Source organism: Sturnira hondurensis, unplaced genomic scaffold (genome assembly GCF_014824575.4).
Source record: "Sturnira hondurensis isolate 20B ecotype Veracruz unplaced genomic scaffold, ASM1482457v3 Scaffold0002840, whole genome shotgun sequence".
Lineage (NCBI taxonomy): Eukaryota > Metazoa > Chordata > Mammalia > Chiroptera > Phyllostomidae > Sturnira > Sturnira hondurensis.
Window position 1 is genome coordinate 4,447,892 of NW_028075471.1, and position 21,186 is coordinate 4,469,077.

General features: G+C 36.6%; 1 protein-coding gene across 36 annotated transcripts in view; it reads left to right on the forward strand.

Moving 5' to 3' along the window:
- The window catches only part of SLMAP (sarcolemma associated protein), a 163,689-nt gene that overhangs the window by 67,894 nt on the left and 74,609 nt on the right, over positions 1-21,186 (forward strand). For 21 of the 36 annotated variants that reach the window (XM_037040737.1, XM_037040735.1, XM_037040754.1 and 18 more), the window contains exons 2-4: positions 182-329; positions 16,195-16,267; positions 20,289-20,325. In XM_037040737.1, the coding sequence (XP_036896632.1) occupies positions 182-329; positions 16,195-16,267; positions 20,289-20,325 (258 nt within the window). Of the gene's footprint in view, positions 1-181; positions 336-16,194; positions 16,268-20,288; positions 20,326-21,186 lie in introns of all 36 variants that reach the window. The other 15 variants (XM_037040736.1, XM_037040734.1, XM_037040752.1 and 12 more) reach the window with 1 other exon arrangement.

Here is a 21,186-nt window from a genome sequence, read left to right on the forward strand (position 1 = left end):
TTAGTATTCTGATTTTATGTACTTTGAAGAAGAACCTTAGCAAAACAAGTGGTTTGAATTGATAGTGGGGGAAAAAATCCACCTGCAGCCGCTTGCAAAGTTGGAAGTACTTCTTTTTAATGTAGGTTTGTGATTATTGCTATTAATCTTTGACTCTTTCTTTTCTATTTTATTTTTGCAGTTTTATCTCCAAGACACTAAAAGTAGTAATGGTACTTTTATAAATAGCCAGAGATTGAGTCGAGGCTCTGAAGAAAGTCCACCATGTGAAATTCTTTCTGGTGACATTATCCAGTTTGGGGTTGATGTGACGGAGAATACACGGAAAGGTACGGGTATGGATCAATTTTTCCTATTTTTTTGTCTTTTTAAGTTTGTTTATTTTTTATTCTGTCATTAAATGTTAAAATATTTTGTGCTTGTGGAAGAAATTTAGATACAGCATTGTATGCAGTGAAAGTTAAAAATTTCTCATATTCCTTATTCTTTTTTATAAAATTCTAAAATCTGAAATGTTAATAAGTAATTTATATTCTTCATCATAGTATGAAAACATAGGGCACACTGTGTCGGGTGGGAAACAGTTGGCTTCAGTGACTCCATACCCAACCAATAAGAGCTTAAACCATAAGGATTTTTTGTAATAATATTTATTGTTAATAAAAAGTCTGGAGACAGGTAGGTCCAGACTTTGTTTGGTTGACTCATTGCTTTTATCAGGAGTCTAGGGTCTTACTATCCTCCATGCCGTTATCTTTAACATGTAGGTTTCCTACCTTTTGCTTTTTGCCTCATGGTTAAAGGGTGATGGCAACAGCCCCAGGCATTATTTTCCTCACACCAGAGTTCTAGGCAAAAAGGATGAGGTCGGGACAAAATGCCTTCTTGTGTGGCTTTCTTTTTATGTTGAAAGAACAGTCTTTCATAGAATCTTCCCAGCAGATTTCTCCTTTTGTTTCACTGGCCACATGGATACGTCATATATTTAGCTACCTGTAGCTACAAAGGAGCCTGGGAAGTTACTTACCTTTGTCAGTTGTGCATGCATTGTTGCCCCAAACAAAATCAGAGTTATGAAAGCAGCTAACAGTAATGATCACAGATATAAAATTTCGTCTCAGTGTTTGAAACTAGAAGTTCTTTAGCTGAATAAATGTCTGTATTTTTAGAATTCTGAAGCTTTCTGGCTATAGTTAGTAACTCTCTCCTTATGACCATAAAGTTATATGGCCGGATCATAAAACTAAATGAATAGGAAACAGTAGAACGCAGTTCCACTGCTTTAGTTTAAAATGGACAGTGGGAGGGAGTTGGGAAGGAGCCACATTCTATAACAGTCACCCCCTTGGAAATGTGGTGATACCCTAATTTGTCATTCTCTGACATTACACAGTGTACATGTGGATGCTGGTGTGTGTGTACCTCTGTCTCATACTTCCATTGGTGTTGCAACTGCAGTATTATTTTTACTGGGTTTTGTTGGCCTTCCTGAGATGTTGGCTTTTAATGTTTGAATTTGTGTAGGGCCAGAGTTTTAGGAACTTCCATTTACAATTGTAAAATTGAAAAAAAAAAGTTTGTATTTTGATGCAAAATATTTAGTACTTTTTAATAAAAGAACTCAACTTATATGTGGCCATACTGAGAACAACTGAAGTGGACATGACATCTATTGTTGCCACATCATACCTCTGCTACCAAGCCATTTAGCAAACGTTTAACTGGGCCCTGGGTGAATAGCCTGCAGAAGGCAGAGAATTTATTACACTGCCTTGCTCTACAAGGAATGTCTATCTCCTTGGCTTGCAGTTCCCAAAGAGAATTAATAGATGTTCATTGATTTTGCAGAATAAGGTAATCAAATACATTTAGGACATGTTAGTTATTTCAAGATAAGGTGAACTTCCTAGAGCTTTTAATATGCTAATATGTATGCAGGTTTCCAGGGGGGTGACTGTGACAGAATGTAGCCCTTTTCAGGCTCCTTCCCACTCTTCTTCCCTATCTAGCTGTAAGTGACACTCATTAAAAAAATGCTGTGGAAAGATAAGAGAACAATCCTGAGACAGGATATCTACATGTTTGTACAATATTATTTCTTAAACATAAACTCTTACAAGCTTCTTTGCAAATTTAACTTTTATACCAACTTTAAAGAAATTAAGAAAAATTTCTTCATCATTTAAAGTGTTGTTTCTTTTGGTATTTGTTGGCTTCAAAAAGTTGACTGATGTTATGCATGGGCTCTTGGGATACAGCTGTGTCACAAGGTGAGTACTACTGGTTTAAGCATATGCCAGACAAAACGAAGGAATGTAGGTGTTACCCTATGTTAAAAAGTACTAAGGTAAGCTTTATATCACTTGGAAAATTGTCCTGAAATTATACAACACTACTGAATGACCCCTAAATCAAAGAAAAAACTAAAAGGAGAATTTCAAACTATGTAGAAAAGAAAGAAGCCTTTTATACTGAAATGTAGTAAATCCTTAACTCAGATAAAAATTTGTAATCTTAAATCCCTTGAGTAGTAAAGGAGAAAGGCAAACAATGAAGGAGCTTGGCACTTAGAAATTTAAAAAAAAAAAAAAAAGAACAACAAAAAAAGGAAGCTAGGAAGAAGAACTAAAAAGCAGAAATTAATGAAATAAAAAACTGAAGGGATAAACCCAAATGCTGGTTCTTAAAAAAAAAAAACCCACACAATAAAATATATAATTCACAAGCCTTGATTCTTTTATTAGGTTAAAAAATACTAGCAAAAAATATAGAAGAAATGAAAAAGGAGACAAACAGGATATACTAAGGGAATTCTAAGAGCCTATTACATGGCAACTTATGGCAAATGAGCTAGAGTAAATTAACAGCTTCCTAGCAAAATTATCCCAAAATGTGGTAAACTTGAAAAAGTCCGTTTCCTTAAAAGAGACTAATAAGTTACTAAAGAATCACCAGAGACCGAGGGTTTTATGGCTCAATTTGATCTTATTCTTTAAAAAATGGGTAAATCTAATATAATTTAAATAATTGAAACATAGTTAAAATAGAAAGCTCTCAGAATACTTTAAAGATGCCAGCAGTCCTAACCAGTTCATCCCAGTTGCTTGGGCACTGTTCCACAGGGTGAATGATCACCTGATCAATTTCTAGTTGGGGCACATGCCTGGGTTACCAGCCAGGTCCCTGGTTGGGAGTGAGCAAGAGGTAGCCAGTTGATGTTTCTCTCACACATCAATATTTCTTTCCCTCTCTTCCCTTCTCTCTAAAAATAAATAAATAAAATCTTGAAAAATAAAAAAGAAGCCAGCAGCCTATTATTATTGCCAAATTCTGATAAAGATATAGTACCCAAAGACCCATAATTTCACTTGTGATAATAGATAAAAAGTTCTGATTAACATATTAGTAAGTTAAATTTAGAAATGAAGCTAGAATAAACAACAAAGGATTTATTCTAGAAATGCAAAGGTGATTCAGTTTAGGGGGAATCTGTCAATTTACTCTACCAACTAAAGCTGAAAAACATGTAGCTCTATAACCAGTAGATGCTGAAAAGGCATTTGATCAAGTTCAGTAGTTATTCATTATAAAAGTTCTAAATAAATAGGATGAAAAGAAAAACTAAAATGAAATATATGATTTAAATAGAATAAATGTAGCAAAAATACTATACAACTATTAAAATGTATAAACTAAATTCCCATATATCAATAAGGATAAATTTCAAACATCTTAAGATTGCTGAAAGATGTGTGTGGCATTATACCATTAATCTAAAACATGAATTCATGTAAAACAATACAGTATAGTGCTTTTGACTGTTTTTATAATAAGGATATAAAATTAGACACTTGAAATGATAAAAAAATCATTTATGAGGATTGATGGAAGGTTTTATTTTGGTACCAGTGTCCATAGTATAAAAAGCAATAGAAGCATAATTTTTAATTGATCATTAAGCAGCTTTAAGAAGAATAAGTTGGAATTATGTGAATTTCAGGGATTTCAATAAGATATATTATTGAGTATGGGAAAATTACTTTTAATAATTTTATTATTTTTTAAAAAGTCTCACCCATCTTTACATATGTACATGTATGTGTATATGTTTATATATGATTGTGTGAATATGGTGGAAAACATGGAAGAATGCATACCAGGTCATTAATGCTGAGTCATCCTAGAGTGTTTATGGTTGGGGGTGGCGGAGTAAAAAGGAGAAGAGGGAGTCGAATTAAAAAGGACAGGGCTAATAAAACTGCAGTGCAACCCTCTAGTATATATGAAGTTTATATCATACAATGTGTAAATGGAAACTTTAAGAAGAATAAAGTATGAAAATGTGTGTGTGTGAAGTCTGGATTTTGTTAAAAGGTTATATAAGCCTATTGCCATTGAACATGCCAGTTCATACTAGTGTCTCTTTTATTCCAAGCTTTTTAAAACAAGCTAATTTTGATGGTTGGCTTTCCATATAGTTTGGCTCCAGGGAGAAAACTCATTGATTAGTACTGTATAATAATCTGTCTTATAGGTAAAAAACAGTCATTGTAAACAAATAGGATGACATTCTAATGTGTTTTTTTTCCTAAGGAAGGTCAGAAGAGAGAAAGCCAACCTATCAGATTCTCCTGGAAAGGGAGCCTGAGCAAATCAATTGTTGGCCACCACTTTGTTTTCAAACCCACAAACTGCTCAGACAGGACATGAGTTTTCTGGGTCACACAACATTTCATTAATCCTCTGGTGCAAGGTTTGGGACCAGTTAGTTCTATAAATTTCACATATAATTCCAATCAGCTTATCAACTTAGGTCTGCTTCATCTATATCTGTTCCTGGGTTAAGCCTCTATGGAAAAAAAAAAAAGCCTATTAAGAAGATCAATGGTATCTTCCTTTTGCTTTATGATCCAACTTCACTGAATTACTTTTATTCCTCACAGGAGACCTTGCCTTTTCTGGCCTTCAAGCTATTGCACACACATGCTTTTTCCTTCCCCTAAAAATATTTCTAGGATGGGCAAGGTGCCCCCTGTCCCTATTACGCACTGCACTCCTTCCCGTTATGTGTTTGCCTTCCTCACTAAACTGTAAGCTATGCAAGAGCAGACAATGTATCTGTCTTCATTGGAAACTCCATACTCAACCTGGCACCAATATTAGTTGAGTAAATTTTAAAATGTCCCATGAATCTTCATCTGTCATTTTACAAAAGTTCTTTCTGCCATCTTAACTAAGATTTTTATGACCCTCCTAATATAAGGATTGGGAATTGGCAACCTTCTTGTTATCCCTGTCCTTTTTATTCTGCTGTGAGTTACCTCTCCTTACCCTGCCTGATCTTTAATTTCCTCATTTTATGAAATGGGATTCATACTGCTACTAACTACCTCAAGGTTCATTGTAGTGTTCAGTATCCACAATGTGGCCCAGTGTTCAATGTGAACACTGAAAGGGTGTTCATAAAGTGCTCAGCATATGGCCAGGCATCAACATTTTTTAAATTTATTTTTAGGGAGAGGGGAAGGGAAGGAGAAAGAGTGGGAGAGAAACACCAATGTGTGGTTGCCTGTCATGTGTCCCCTAATGGGGACCTGGCCTGCAACCCAGGCATGTGCCCCGACTGGGAATCTAACTGGCGACCCTTTGCTTCACAGGCCTGTGCTCAATCCACTGAGCTATACCAGCCAGGGCAACATTTTTATTACCACTAAAACCCTTGTTAATAATTTGTATCATTTCTTTCTTTTTTTACCATTAAGTTTACCCTTCATTCTCAGTAGCCTTCAGACCTGGGCTCCTTTTCTTGTCTGTCCTTTGGAGTCCATCATTGGCCATTTCAAAGATACTCTCATCAAATAGACTACTCCTTGACTTTTGACTTTTGCTTATTCCTAGCTCTTGGTAGCTTTCACCACAAGCTTTACATACTAGCACTTTCTAGCTGCTAGGGAAAATCACAAAGCTGATTCAGCACAGACTGCAACCAAATTTGCTGGGTTAAATTTGCTGGGTTATCTTTCTGATGGCAAGCACCTATCAATATTACTATGTGATTTTTATCCTTCAGTTTGTTTATGTGATGTATCATGTTTACTGATTTGTGAATATTATACCTGGCATCTATGGAATAAATCCCACTTGCTTGTGGTGTATGATCTTTTTAATATATTGCTGGGTCTGCTTTGGTAATATTTTGTTGAGGATTTTAACATCTATTTCATAAGAGATATTGGCCTATAATTTTCTTTCTTTGTAGTGTTTTTATCTGGTTTTGTAATAGAATAATACTGGCCTCATAAAAAGCCTTCCCTCCTCTTGAATTTTTTGCAGTAGTTTGAGGAAGGATAGGTTTAGTTCTTCTTTGAAGGATTGCTAAAATTAGCCCGTGAAGTCATCAGGCCCAGAATTTGGTTTTGGTTACTGTTTCAATTTCATTAGTTGTAAGTGGTCTATTGAGGTTTTCTGATTTTCCTTGATTCAGTTTTGGAGGATTATATGTTTCTAGGACTTTATTTCACTCAAGTTGCCCAATTTGTTGGCATAGATTTGTTCATAGTATTTTTTATAATCCTTTGTATTTCTGTAATGTCAGTTGTTCTCCTCTTTCATCTCTGATTTTGTTTATTTGGGTCCTCTCTCCCTTTTTATGAGTCTGGTTAATGATATATCAGTTTTGTTCATTTTTTCAAAGAACAAGCTCTTGGTTTCATTGATCTTTCATATGTATTTTTAGTTTTTATTTCATTTATGTCTACTCCAATCTTTATTATTTCCTTCCTTCTACTTTATGGCTTTGTTTATTTTTCTTTTTCTAGGTTTTTTAGGTGTAGTGTTGGATTTTGAATGAGATTTTTCTTGCTTCTTGAGGTAGTTCAGTAAAGCTGTGGACTTCCATTTTAGGACTGCTTTCTCTGTGTCCCGTAGATTTTGGGTTGTTGTGTGTTTATTTTCATTTGTATCCAGGTAACTTGATTTCTTCCTTGATCTCATTGTTAACCTATTCATTGTTTACTGACATGTGATTTAGCCTCCATGTGTTTGAATGTTTTTTGATTTTTTTATGGTAGTTGATTTTTAGTTTCATCTCATTGTGGTCAGAAAGGATGCTCGATATGATTTCAATCTTCTTGAATTTATTAAGGCTTATTTTGTGTCCTAACATGTAGACTGTCTTTGAGAATATTCCAAGTGCACTTGAGAAAAATGTATATTCTGCTGCTTTGGGATGAAATGTTCTGTAAGCATCAATTAAATCCATCAGATCCATTGTGCTCTTTAAGGTTGCTGTTGCCTTTTTGATTTTTTAAACAAGTATTATTATTATTTTTTAATCCTCACCCAAGGATACATTTACTGATTTTAGATGGGGTCAGGGAGAGAGAAAAAACATGGACGTGAAAGAGAAACATTGATAAGTTGCCTCCTTCACATGCCCTGACTGGGGATGAACCTACAACTTCCTGGTGTATGAGATGATACCCTAACCAACTGACCCACCTGGCCACAGATGGCTTATTGATGTAGATGGCTTATTGATTTGTTTTCTGATGATTAGTCCATTGATATCAGTTGGGTGTTATATTCTCCTACTATGACTCTATTGCTGTTGATTGCTTAATGTCCACCAGGATTTTTTTTTAAATATTTAGTTGCTCCTATGTTGGATGCATATATGTTTACAAGGGTTATATCCTCTTATTGGATTGATCCCTTTAGTGTTGTGTAGTGACTCTCTTTGTCTCTTCTTATGGCTTTTGTTTAGAAGTCTATTTTGTCTTAAGTGTTGCTACCCCAGCTTTGTTTTTGTTTCCATTTGGAATATTTTTTAAACATTTTATTTATTCACTTATAGAGAGAGGGGAAACAAGGGAGAAAGAGAGGAAGAGGAACATCGATGTTTGAGAGAAACTTTGATTGATTGCCTCTTGCATGCCCCCAACTGGGGACCTTACCCACATCCCAGCCATGTGCCCTGAATAGGAATTGAACTGATTTCTTTTCGGTTTGCAGACTGTTGCTCAACCCACTGAGCCAAACCAGTCAGGGCTACGTGGAATATTTTTTATCATCCCTTCACTTTCAGTCTGTGTGTATCTTTTGTTCTGAGGTGGGTCTATTATAGATGGCATATGGGTCATGTTCTTTTTTATCCATTTGGCTACCCTATATCTTTAGATTGGAGCGTTTCTGTATTTATAAATATATTTATTGTTACTTTATTCTTTATACCTATGTTTCTCTCTCTCAATTTTTTTTCTTCTTCTTAAAGCAGGCCCTTTAACATTTCTTGTTATACTGATGTGGTGGTAATGAATTTCTTGTCTGGGAAGCTCTTTATTTGCCTTCAATTTTAAATAGTAGCCTTGCTGGATTGATTAGTCTTGGTTGTAGGTACTTGCTTTTCATCACTTTGAATATTTCATGCCAATACCTTTTGGCCTGAAGTGTTTCTCTTGAGAAATCAGCTGACAGCCTTATGGGACCTCCTTTGTGGGTAACTAATTGCTCTTCTCTTGCTGTTTTTAATATTATTTGTCTTTAACCTTTGTCATTTTAATTATGATGTGTCTTGGTGTGGGCCTCTGGGTTCACCTTGATTGGGACTCTCTGTGTTTCCTGAACTTCTGTGGCATTTTCCTTCACCAGGTTAAGGAAGTTTTTAGCTATTATTTCTTCAAATGGGTTCTCTGTTCCTTCCTCATTCTCTTCTTGTTTTGATACCCTATGAGGCAGATGTTGTTACACTTGATGTTGCCCCAGAGGTCCTCTAGACTTTCCTCACTTTTTAAAATTCTCTCTCTCTTTCTCTCTGTCTCTCTCTGTCTCTCCCTCTCCCTCTCTCTCTCTGATGCTCTGCTTGGGTGCTTATTTTATCTTGTCCTCTAAGCATGGGAATCACCGTTCTAATCCTCTGCTTCATCTAACCTGCTATTGATTCCTTCCAGTGTATTCTTTATTTCAGGTATTGTATTCTTTGCTTCTGACCACTTTTTGTGGTTTCTGTGTACTTTGTAATGTTTACTATCTCTTTGTTTAAGTTCTCATTGAGATCATCCATTCTTTCCCTAAGGTCTTTGAGGATCCTCATAACCATTATTTTAAACTCTGCATCTGGTATTTTGGTTGTTTCCATTTCATTTAATTCTTTCGGGGAGGATTTCTCTTGTTTATTTGTGGCATATTTCTTTGTCTCCCCATTTTGTCAGTGTGTATTAGGTAGATCTGCTGTGACTCCCAAACTTGTTGTGATGGCTTTAAGATGAAAGTGTCTTGTTGGGCTCAGTGGCCCAATCTTATAGATCATCTGAGTTTTGTGCTCCAGGAATGTTTCTTGTGGATTATGTGCATCCTCTGGTTGTAGTTAAGTCTTGGATGCTCTTGGTCCTTTCATGGGTGGAGTTTATCCTTCAGGCTGGCTGAGTGGAAGGATAAACCTTGATCACCATATGGGTGTTGCTGTGCAGGAGCTGCCCCCTGAGGTAGATTGGTTCCCAACAGAGTCTAGTTTTTGCTAGAATCCTCCTTTGGGTGTGGCAAAAGGGTCAGTCTCTGGTGTGAAATGAAGCCCACCACCCCATCCACTTGGGTAAGGTTCAGAAACAGGTTGATGTCAGATGTTGTGTGTAATTGATCTTGGGCTACCTGTCTGGAGCTACCACACTATTCACTGTTTATGACTATGTCTGTTGGGCCTGGGTATGTGTGGAATGGGCTAATCTGTGTACAAGGGTTGGCTTCCTCCAGTTTGGAGCACCATATGTGTGTTGCTGTGCTGGGGCTGCCCTCTGAGGTAGATTTGCTCCCAACAGGGTCCGATTCCTGCCAGAATGCCTAGGTTATGGGCCCAGTCCCTGGTCAGGACATGCGCGAGAGGCAACCAGTTGATGTTTCTCTCACACATTGATGTTTCTCTCCCTCACTTCCCCCTTCTCTAAGAATAAATACATGAAATCTTTTTTTAAAATTTCATTTATTTACCTTTAGGGGGGAAGGGAAGGAGAGAAATATCATTGTATGGTTGCCTCTCATGAGTCCCCTGCTGGGAACTGGCATACAACCCTGGCGTGTGCCCTGACTGGGAATCGAACCGCTATCGTGTGATTCGCAGGCTCATGCTCAATCCACTGAGCTACACCAGCCAGGGTGAAATCTTTTTTATAAAAGTCTCCCATTTGGGGTGATGTTGACCTAGCCCCCATGAGGGGGCCAAGCACTTCATCCTGGTCCCCAACAACAGACTTTGAGGGACTCACACTCTGAATGTCCTAACTCTGAGCAGCTCTTCCCTCCCCGAATGGAACTGAGCTCAGCAGGGCAGGGTATCCAGGACTTGGAAGTCTCCTGTTGGGGGTGGTTCCTGCAATCCTGTAGGAGCAGGGCAAGCACTTCTTTCCATTCCTGAAATAGTGTGGAGTATGGGCTGAGCTCACAGAAGTATGAGCGTCCCCTCTTCCTCCCTTGAGTCCCCTTCCCACAATTTAGCCATACAACCCAGCACCCACATATCTGGTTCCTGGACAAGGCCTCCCCAGGGGATACATTTCAAAAGGCCCAGCTCTGCAGCACCTCTCATCTGCTGCATGACTGAACTCAGCAGGACTGGGCTGGCCAACTGATTTAACAGGTGGGGAGGGGACTCTGCTCCAAAGCCACACAGTTCAGTCACTCTCTGAGTCTCTGCCAAGAGCCTCTGCAGAAAAAGAGCACCCCAAAGCTCATTGCTGGGTGTAGCCAGCAGACCCCTCAGCAGGATCTGCATGTAGCAGAGTGGCCTTGCCAGCAATCTGGGGACTGGGCAGTGCACTCCCCAGGCTTGTGCTGTAACAGTAGAAGTGCTTGTGACTGTGAAGGTGGTATCTGTATTTCCATCAGACTCTCTTCTCTCTTCTCTCCTCTCTCCTAGGCGACTGAATCCCCCATGATTTTCACTACCAGATGCTAGGGCTTCTTTTCCTATCTCTGTTATTCTGGATTGGAGATTCCTGCATAGGGTTAAGACCCCACATTCCTGTGCGAGGGTGGGGGGGAGTTTTGCAGCCAATATAACCCTCCAGCTTCTCAGCCACCACTTGTGGGTGCAGGGGCTAGCTCTTTTCACATTTCTGTGCATCTTACCAGTCTCTGTGGCTTCTCCTGTAAATCCTTGGTTATAATATTTCAGTCAGCTGTCCTTCAGTGGATTATTCAGGTTGATTTGCTCTCATGTAGCTGTAAATCAGTTTAGGGCTGGGAACAAATGAGTATAATTTCTACCTACTGTGCAGCCATCTTGGAGTCCCCGCCTACCCCTACACCCCCTTTTATTTAAAATAATCTACCCAGGATATTCACTACAGTTACCTGCAGAGGTTTGTAAAACTATGGATGCCTGGAGCTTACTCCATCAGCCCTAAGAAGGAGAATTGCTATACATGGGGTCTGGACATACATAGATTAAAGAGCCTCAAATTATTCTTTCAGACAACTGGGTTTAAGAACCCTGCTCAATTATAGATTCATGATAACTGTTTTGTATGCTTTCCTTTATCCTCAAGTCCCAAGTTTCACTTCTTGCTTTCTCTGGTGAATCTGTGCGTACTAGCTGAACACCTGTTTTTCCAGCTTCTTGCTTGTTGTTTCCTCGTGAATGTCCTGCTATCACCTTATAACCCCTCTGTACGAAGTTTAATTTCCTCTTCAGACTGGAGCGTTCTACTGACTTTCCAACTTCTCCTGTTGCTCCATCACTCTCCCAGGCACTGTAGCTCAGCTTCTTGGTATCTTGTCTGAGTCCTTTCTCTTTCTTGCCCCCAGTAATTGTGTCGTCTGTACCATTTGCCCTCTTTACCTGCTGCTGCTTGTTTATCCTGTGCCAACCTAGGATATTACAGCAGTTGTGTACTTCTGGCCATTCTTCTGTTACAGATTCATTTATGTCATTCCCCTGCTTTTAAAAGCCCTAGTGACTGTGCCATATTGTGGAATAAAGTCTGGAATCATTCACTGTGCACTTCAGGCCCTAAAAAAGGTGGACTCAATTCAACCTCTTTATTTTATTTCCCATTACTTCCCTTATATATGTTAAACTATTAGACTAGACTATTTAGAGGTAAGATGATATATGGAAAAGTTCTTTTGAATCTTAGCACTGTCACTTGTCGAAGGTATGATATGCAGCAAGTTGCTTTAGCCTCTTTGACCTTAGTTTTCTCATTCATAAAATAGGACATAAAATAACTATTTGCATATTTTGTCAGTAGTAGTTAACATGTATAGTGTGTTTAGCATGAGGCCTGCCACCTGGAGGGCCTTGAAATACATTCTTCACTTAACCTCTTCAGTCTTCTCCAGCTGCTCTCCTTAGATTTGTGCTTTCTCATATCTTTCTCTTTTTGTTTCTTTGCTCATGCCATTGTCTCTGCCTTTCCTTCCATTTTCCTTCCAAAAAAGAGAAAACCATAGTCTTTTTTTTAACCCTTTTCATAAATCCTTCCCCTGCCCTTGTCCTTTCCCAGTTCCCATAGTGTTTTGTTCTTTTTGTAGCATTTGTGAAAGTTTCCCCTTTTGTTATATTAAGTATTTCAGTTTTCTCTAAATCAAAATCTCAAGGACAAGGACATAGTTGTAATCATCTTGTTTTTCTTCCGTTAGTCTCATCATACTGCTTTGTAGCCTGTAGGTTCTCAGTGAATATTGAACCAAACAGGTAAAGCCAAAGAACTACCACGCCTCCTGGGTGAACTGACAGATACGAGCAGTATTCCACGATATGCTAGAGAAAGTGGTAAATGAATCTACACATCTAGAGGAAGGAATTCTCCCACCAAATAAAAAGGTAGAAACAGGATATCTGGAAGAGATAGTAGCTGATTCTGAGGCTAGGGCAGGAAGTACACAGATTGAGCCTAGAAGATTTGTGATACCAAAAAGCACTGAAGTTGCCCAAGACTGCTGTGTTTTCATCAGAAGGACTCTGTAATTAATGTGGATTTCTCACTGATCAAAGGTGGGCCAGTTTGAGCATCAAATAACAGTAGCAGTGGATTGGAATGTGTCAAATTTGTTTAAATCCATGAATACACAATGATTCTAAAAAAGAAAAGAAAAATATTTGAGCACATTTGGAAGAACTTAGGAAACCCATTTATCTTTCTGAAAATAAGTGAGTAAAGAGAAAGGCTAAAGCATTTATGTGACCTTTCTTATAGGAATTACACCTGAGATAAACTTTTTGTAATAACTCAACTCACAAATGAAGACAGACTAATACAGTATCAACTCAAAAATATTTTTTTAGAATCAAAAGCGTATTTGTCTATTCAGCCAACTTTTCCTGCCTCTCTTCTAACTTGAAGAAAAAGGTCTTTGAATTAGAAACTGTATGAAGCAAAAATTTAGGAGTAAAAGTTCGGTGATTCTTGTATCTTATATTGCAGTCAAAAGGAAACTGAGCAGCCCTGGCCAGTGTGGCTCGGTCAGCTGGTTGGAGTGTCATCCCATAACCTGAAGGTTGCAGTCCAGGCACATACGATCCTTAGGCTGGGTGTATACGGGAGGTAGCCGGTCAATGTTTCTTTCTCACATCATTGTTTCTCTCTCTCCCTTCCTCTGTCTCTAAAAGCAATGAAAAAATGTCCTTGTGTGAGGATTAGAAAAGAAAAAACAGAATTAAGCAAAGAATTCCCCAGTTTGGGGAATTATTAACACCTCTACGGGAAATGTTAACACCTTTCATTTAGGTCTTGTTTATTTATTTGTTTGTTTTATTTTTTTACTGAGTTTAGAGAGAGAAAAACAGAAACATTGATTGGTAACAATATTGATAAATATTGATAAACAATATTTATGCATTCATTGGTTGATTCTTGTATTTGCCTTGACCCGACATGGAACCTGCAACCTTGGTCTATGGGAATGATGCTCCCGATGAGCCACCCAGCCAAGGCCTAGGTCTTATTTTTTTAATGTTTCTTGGGCTTTTATGGTCTTCATCATTAAACTTCCTGTTGTTGCCTGTTATTTCAAGAGATCCTTCAAACTACTCTAGTATAGGTTGCCTTCAGTAGTATAGCAATCCTGAATTGCCCAGTCAGTGTTAGCCCTTGGTTTATCTCACAGTTTTTACATCAGTCCAATTGCTGGCCTTTCAGATGCTATAATCTGAGTGACAGAAATCACGATGTAACATATTCGTTTGCCATCTTAGCAATGTAACCTGCTTTACCTATCTAGAAAAAAGAAAACAAAAAACTATTATGAAATATTTTGTTAAAGTGTCAGTTTTACTGGATCTTTTTGTATTGTGCTTCTGTATTTATTGTAGCCTGTTTAGGTGAGCCATAGAATTGGAATAAAATGTCCATCCCTTTCCTGTCTTCTGCCACCAAAAGGAGGGAGTTAGGTGTTTCTTGCCATTGGAGATGAACCTTGCCGTTCTCAATGTGAGAGGCAGGCAGTTTCACCCCTGAGTAATGGAAGCTGTGAAATATTAACCAGACATGTTCTTTGACATATTCAGTAAGCCTTTATTAAATAAATGCCTGCTTTGTGCCAGAAGCAGACAATCCTTGTTGCCCTCAAAGAGTTGAATCTAACTGGTGAGACAGGTATTGTGTGAATGATAAATATTCAAAATGCAGAGTCTTTAGTGTTATAATGAGTACATATAGGAGGTTCTGGGGATACCTAACTCAGACATTGAGCTTTGGTGAAGGAACTAGAAAGTCTGAGCCTAGAGGATAAGTAGCGTTTGGTCATGCAGGCCAGAGGATAAAGGATATTCACTGATAAAGAGGACAGCTTGTGTAAATGGCATGGGGTTGCGAAAAGCAAGGTATTTGGAGATGCAGGTAGCTTTGTTCTTGTATAGGATATTTTTGGTAGGGGGTGGGGGATGAGGCCTGAAAGAAAGGAAGGAGCTCAGTGGTCATGGTCATAACTGTTATGTTAGAGTTTAGAAGATGGTCCCATACATGGTTCTTGATAATGTGTTAGAACTTTTCATATAATAAATTAATGAAAATCGGTATTGAGTAAAGTGTGCTGAATTAATTAAATTTAATGTGCATTTTCAAATGACAGAGTAATATTACTTCATGCTTATAATACCATCTTGATGATTCATGGGCCTGATTACCTAAAAGTTACTCTCCTATAAGCATATTTGCTCTATTCTTTGTATATTTGCTCTATTCTTTTAAGTCAGTTTTACTGAGATACAGTTTTCCAACAACATCAATTTTACATGTACAATTCAATGAGTTTTTGCAAACGTGTGCAGTTATATAACCACTAGTCCTCTAGTCATAATATAGTATATTTCACTTTTAATTAGAGTTTCGTAAACTAAATAAATTAACTCTTTGAGCCCTGGAAGATATAATATCTGAAGAATGAAAAATAAAAAACTCTACCTTTAAACCATCCAAAAAAACTTCTTTTTCCTATCAAACCCACACACAAAGAGAAGCTCTCTGTATAAGTGCTACTTTGGGGGCCTATTGCCTTTTGAAATCTTCAGAAAGAAAAGAAGCAAGTAAGAAGCAATAGTAGGAAGTTGTCTACATGACTGGTGTAATGTTACATGAATATGTTTTGGGGAAGAAATAACCACCAGGAAAACAAAATCAGAATGTTAAATACTAAACTGGAAACTTCAGTGTTGAAGTCTGACAAACAGTTCTGATACTTAATAGCAGAGAGTTGTAGAAACAGTTCCACCTGTCTGAGGACTTGGTTTTCTCATTCGTGAAAAGAGGAATTGAATAGCGTATTCTAAGCTGTCTTATGCGAAGTATTAGAGTTTTGTGAGATATAGATAGGAGTTATAGATTGTTGACAGGAAAATTAGGAATAAGGGTCAAATTTTAACCTGGGGAATAGTTGGACTTAGGTTTACTGCTGGCAAATAAAGGATTAAGTGCATTTTCCCCCTCAGTTGTATTTCTGTCTATTCAGTTGACCTTTTATTGATTTGTTAGAACATTGGAGGTTAGGACACTTTTCAAAATGAAATTCTACCTGTAATTGTGATTCATTATGGGTAGGGATAAGTTTTTCCAGGGGAATGAATATTGTCACTAAACCACCTTATTTACTTTCCCCCCAGAAGTTATTACATATGATAATAAAACATATGTCTGCAGATGTGAGGCATGAAGATTTATATTTTAAACAATTATTTTATTCATCTTATCTGTTTGTTTTAACCAGTTACCCATGGGTGTATTGTTTCCACAATAAAACTTTTTCTACCAGATGGTATGGAAGCCCGACTCCGCTCAGAGTGAGTATAATTCAGTGTGATAAAGTTTTTGCATTATTTACCTTGGTTAATAATATTCTAGACTAGATGATGGTGCACTGTTAATACTTTAGGATTACTCTAACAATGTTAGAAAATTTGTGTAGTACTTTTGGAATAATGCACTTCAGTTTAATTGTTTTTCATATTGGTTGTAATTCTAGTAAGTAGTAATGGAGGCACAGGTCATTTTGTCTTCTAATTTACCTTTACAGTTTATATTTTGATAGGTCGTTCATTGTTTCCCAAAATATTTACAACATATAAATTATTGGTGTGTGATAACTGTATTGATTTTGACCTGCATTTAATATGGGACTTCTTAGATTCTGATTGCCTTTGGGATTAATAACAGTGTTAAAATCTTATAGTATCTTAAGAATGTTGATATAGTTAGTAGCCTATTTTGGTGGGAGTTTTTGGAGGAATTTTTCAATGCTGTTATTTTTTTAAAAGATTACTTAGAGAAGGACAAACTTAAAGGGGAAAAATTAGTCAAAGTCTAAATATTAATATATAAACAAGTACATTCTAATTTGTACTTTTCACAGATTATCATTATGAAGTGTTGGAGGAAGCTAAAAAGTCTTTAAACTTAAGCATTTTTTAATACAGGGGATACCAATATGCTAGAAGTTTGTTTCTTTACCTAATATAATATTTTCTGTTTTTCAAAAACAGAGAGAAAGATCTGAGGATGGGAGGTTGAGAGAAGCAAAGTTGAAGGCAAAGTAGATAGAGTAGTCAGGAAAGAGAAGGAAAAAGAAAGCAGAGAGAGGCCCTCCTATTACTATAGTCTGTGTGTTTGTTAGGATTATATATTATACGTTAGTTCAAAGCTACCAATTATTTTTTTAGCTTCAATGATATCTGAAGCAAAGCAGAAATTTTAAAACATTATAAATTTAAACCATTAATGTTTTCTAAGTTATAGTTTATTAAAAATAAAATTAACTTTGGGAACTTCAATGTGACTCCGTTTTTATAAGTCAAGAGTTGAGATTTAAAAAATAAGAGTAACTATTAATCAACTAATGAAATAATGGCTTCTTAAAGATACTGATATTTGAACAGTGTGGTTTGCAGCCCTGGCCGGTATGGCTCAGTGGATTGAGCACTGGCTTGTACAACAAAGATATTGATATTTGTATCTGATAATGAGATTTTTCTTTCATTTAGTCAAAAGCTTTGGGCAATTACATAAAGGGTCATCTGTGTTCTCAGGTTTCACCTAGTAGGGCACGTGAGTTTTTTCAGTATATTTCAGAGAATTGTGTCCCTATCTCTCGTTTCCCCAATGCTTTCTATCTTTGCCCCATTTCCTTCTTGTTGTTTGTTTTTTTTAATGTGGTTAAATGTTAGCATCATTTAAAATTTACTGCTAATTTCATTGTACATAATGTGGTTGATTTTCTCTTAATTTTCTCGACAAGATGAATTTTGAACAAGCAAGTCTCTAGAGCTAGAGGAAGATGAGGAGGATAGTCCAGTTCAAGGCCTAATCCTACCTGTTCTGGGACTTGATCAGGCCTTCATTTTCTCATTTGAAAATGAAGATAATAATAGTACCTATTTAGCAGGTATTTTATGGGGAGAGTTAAGCAAGATTGTGTACATAAAGAGCTTCTCACATAATGCCTGCCACATAATAAACACATGGTGTTTCTGTTATTGTAATCTAATGTTTTTTAGCAATCAAGATGATTTTAGATATACCAGAATACTTAAGAGTTTAAGGTACATTGTACACATAACATTTAATGCTTTAAAGGTCTTCAGTGGTTCTCAAAAAGTTGATTCTTTTTCTTCTGTGATTTTTATTATATTGCACAAATAATTTTTAATTGATAAAAAGCAGATCTTAACCACCCTAATACTAAATAACAATTTTTCTTTTCTGTCTTTCCTGTTGCATATGAGTTTTTTCCATAATTCAAATAGAATACACTCATATGTAAGAGAGTTTTTATAAAATACAAATATATCACTTATAAAATGTTTTGCTTGTTTTTTTTTGCCCTTTGTTATGATTTTCATGAGAACAGAAAAAAGTTGTACCTGGGTCACTAAGAAAACTAGATTTTTTAAAAAATTATTAACACCATTTGCTTCTATTTATACTTTTTAAAATTCATTTCCCAATATGTGCATACTTCCACATAAAAGGATGTATACCCAAAATGGTCTTCTCTGGGTGCCAGCATTGAGTACTTTTTATTTATTTCCTCATGCTTTACACATTTTACATAATCAGTTTGTATTACTTGTATAGTCAAGAAGAAGAAACTTATGTTTAAAATGTCTGCTCCAGTTTTATGAGGTAAAGAAAAACTAAAGTTGTACATACTTTTTAAAAGATTTGATTTATTTATTTTAGAGACTTGGGGAAGGGAGGGAGAAAGAGAGGGAGTGGAACATCAATGTGTGATTGCCTCTAGCACACCCCATACTGGGGATATGGCCTGCAACCCAGGCATGTGCCCTGACTGGGAATCAAACCAGCAATGCTTTGGTTCACAGGCCTGCACTCAGGCCACTGAGCTACACCAGCCAGGCCCTGTACATACTTTTTTAAACCTTCATTAGGTACTAGCTTTGCTAGGGCCTTATGATAGGGGCCTTTGCTAGGGGATATAGGAGTGAGTTAGTCACAGTGCTGGGGAATACAGGTGTGAAATCAAAGAAGCAGAGTAAAGGGTTTTAAGGTCTCAGTGAGAGTCTGTACAGTATATCATCATAGTTGTTCACAAGGGAGGTAGATATTAGTACTTAATACTCCTTTTGATCAGCATTTTAGTGTATGAATTGAAACAGTTCTTAGGGTGTTTGTACTTACTACAATGGGATTAGAATTGTCATTCCTACTTTTAAGTCCTGAAAGATCAGTTTCTCAGGAGCTGACACATGATTAAGCAATTGAATCTAGGAATTTTACCCAGTAGACCTTCAAGTTAAATGACCTCTAGGATATGAAGTGATTAGCAACTGGTAGGGAACATGGGTGGCATTCTTGGTTTTGCTCCTTCTACTCACCCCCAACCCACGTACAGCATCTTACAGGACATTGTAAGGTAGGAACTGTGTCTACCTTAGCTGCTGCGTCCTCATGGAAGTGGTAGTAGTGATCAAGTGCTACTATATCCTAGGTACTGTTTTAAGCTCTTTGTTTATACAGTATTAGCACATTTAATACTCACAATAACCCCATAGGGTTGTTTTATGGTTATTCCCATTGTATGGATGGGGAAGCTGAGGCCTATATATTTGCCCAAGATTAGGCAGTTGGTAAGTAGAACCAGAATTTGGACCCAGTCAGTATAATTTCTGAGCCTGCATGCTTAACTGTTACACAATACTGCCTCTCTGTCAGTAGTACTTTATAAGGCCAAAAGACAATTAGTACCAATTAATACTATTTACTGTTTAGTTTTAAAGGGGTATACCGAGTTTAGTTTTATACCCACATCTAAGCTTTCAGTTGTTAGCTGTGTGAGGTGGTTGGGTGGAGAGGAGTAGTATTAGTGTTTTGATTAGCTAAAGTTATCCTCCATGAGACTAAACTTCCAGATTGTAGCTTTCTTTTCAATAGAACTTTCCTTTTTTAAGACTTTCTGTGTAGGAATATTTAATTTTTTTAAAATTTATTTATTTCAAAATTGAAAGTAGATAATTTTAAGGAGTGCTTCTTTTCCATATTTCCATATGACCAAAGAATTCACCATAGCCCTTACTAAGTAGAGGATCCTTGAAGGGCATTTAATACCTTTTGGATTTTGAATTTGTATTTAGAAATGTATTTTGTGTGAAAGGTGGGTTAGTGTATTTATTATCTTGTTTTCTAAGAATTCTACACATTTATGAAGGATTAAAAAATAATTCACATCCTTTTAATTATATGAAGACAATTATATGTCAACTTTGGGCTTTAAGATATTCTGGTACCATCATACTGTTTCCTCTGTTGGCCGGAAATTAGATAAAAGTTCTAAATTTTACTTTTCAGTGTCATCCATGCTCCATTACCAAGTCCTGTTGACAAAGTAAGTTGCTAATGAATATTTTTTCCAAACTAACTGAGCTATATTGCTTTGTTTATAATATGCTTCACCTAGAAAATTATTTCTCTTTTGTAACAAAATCTGTAGAGTATATATAGCTATATAGTTACTGTAGTCTTCTGACATTCAATATCTGGAGAATTTAGGATGGGTGCTTCTTAGGGAAAAGCCTTTGTTACCTTGAATAAATGGTTATGTAGACTGGGAGTACTTGTTTTGTGCCTAGCCAGAGGTAAGAAGTGTTAGTTACTACTCCTTATGTTGGAATACAGTTCTGTCTAGAAATATTTATTAAAGCTTTCTTCCCAGAGAGCTCACTCAACATATAGAAATAACACAGAAATACGGTTATAGAAATTCCTCTTTTATTGTCCTTGAAGATTAGTTTTAGCCTGACTTGGTCAGAAACTTTGCAATAATTACTTGTTAGAAAATATTTTTTCTTTTGTGTAGAAGGAATGGTATATTAAACTGTAGATATCATTGCTAAATGGTGAGAAACCATTTTTTGTACCGACATTTTTTGTACCTTTTGACATTAATGTGGATATAAGTTTTCTTAGTGCAGTAACTAAACTGTTGGGGGAAATATTTTACATTTTTTTCTTCCATTTGGATAAAGAATGAAAGCCTAATTGAAACTGAAGCTCTCTGTGAGATCCCTTTTTTGGAAGTAAAAGTGGTTAATCATCAACTTCACTAATACCAAGAATTATTTCAGAAGTAAATGATGGCCTCACTGATTTAGGACTAACTTTAAAAAAATAATGCTACCTCTCTGTCTTCTAGTTAGCATATTAATGAAAATATACTTGCTGAGCCTAATCAAGAATGATTTTATTA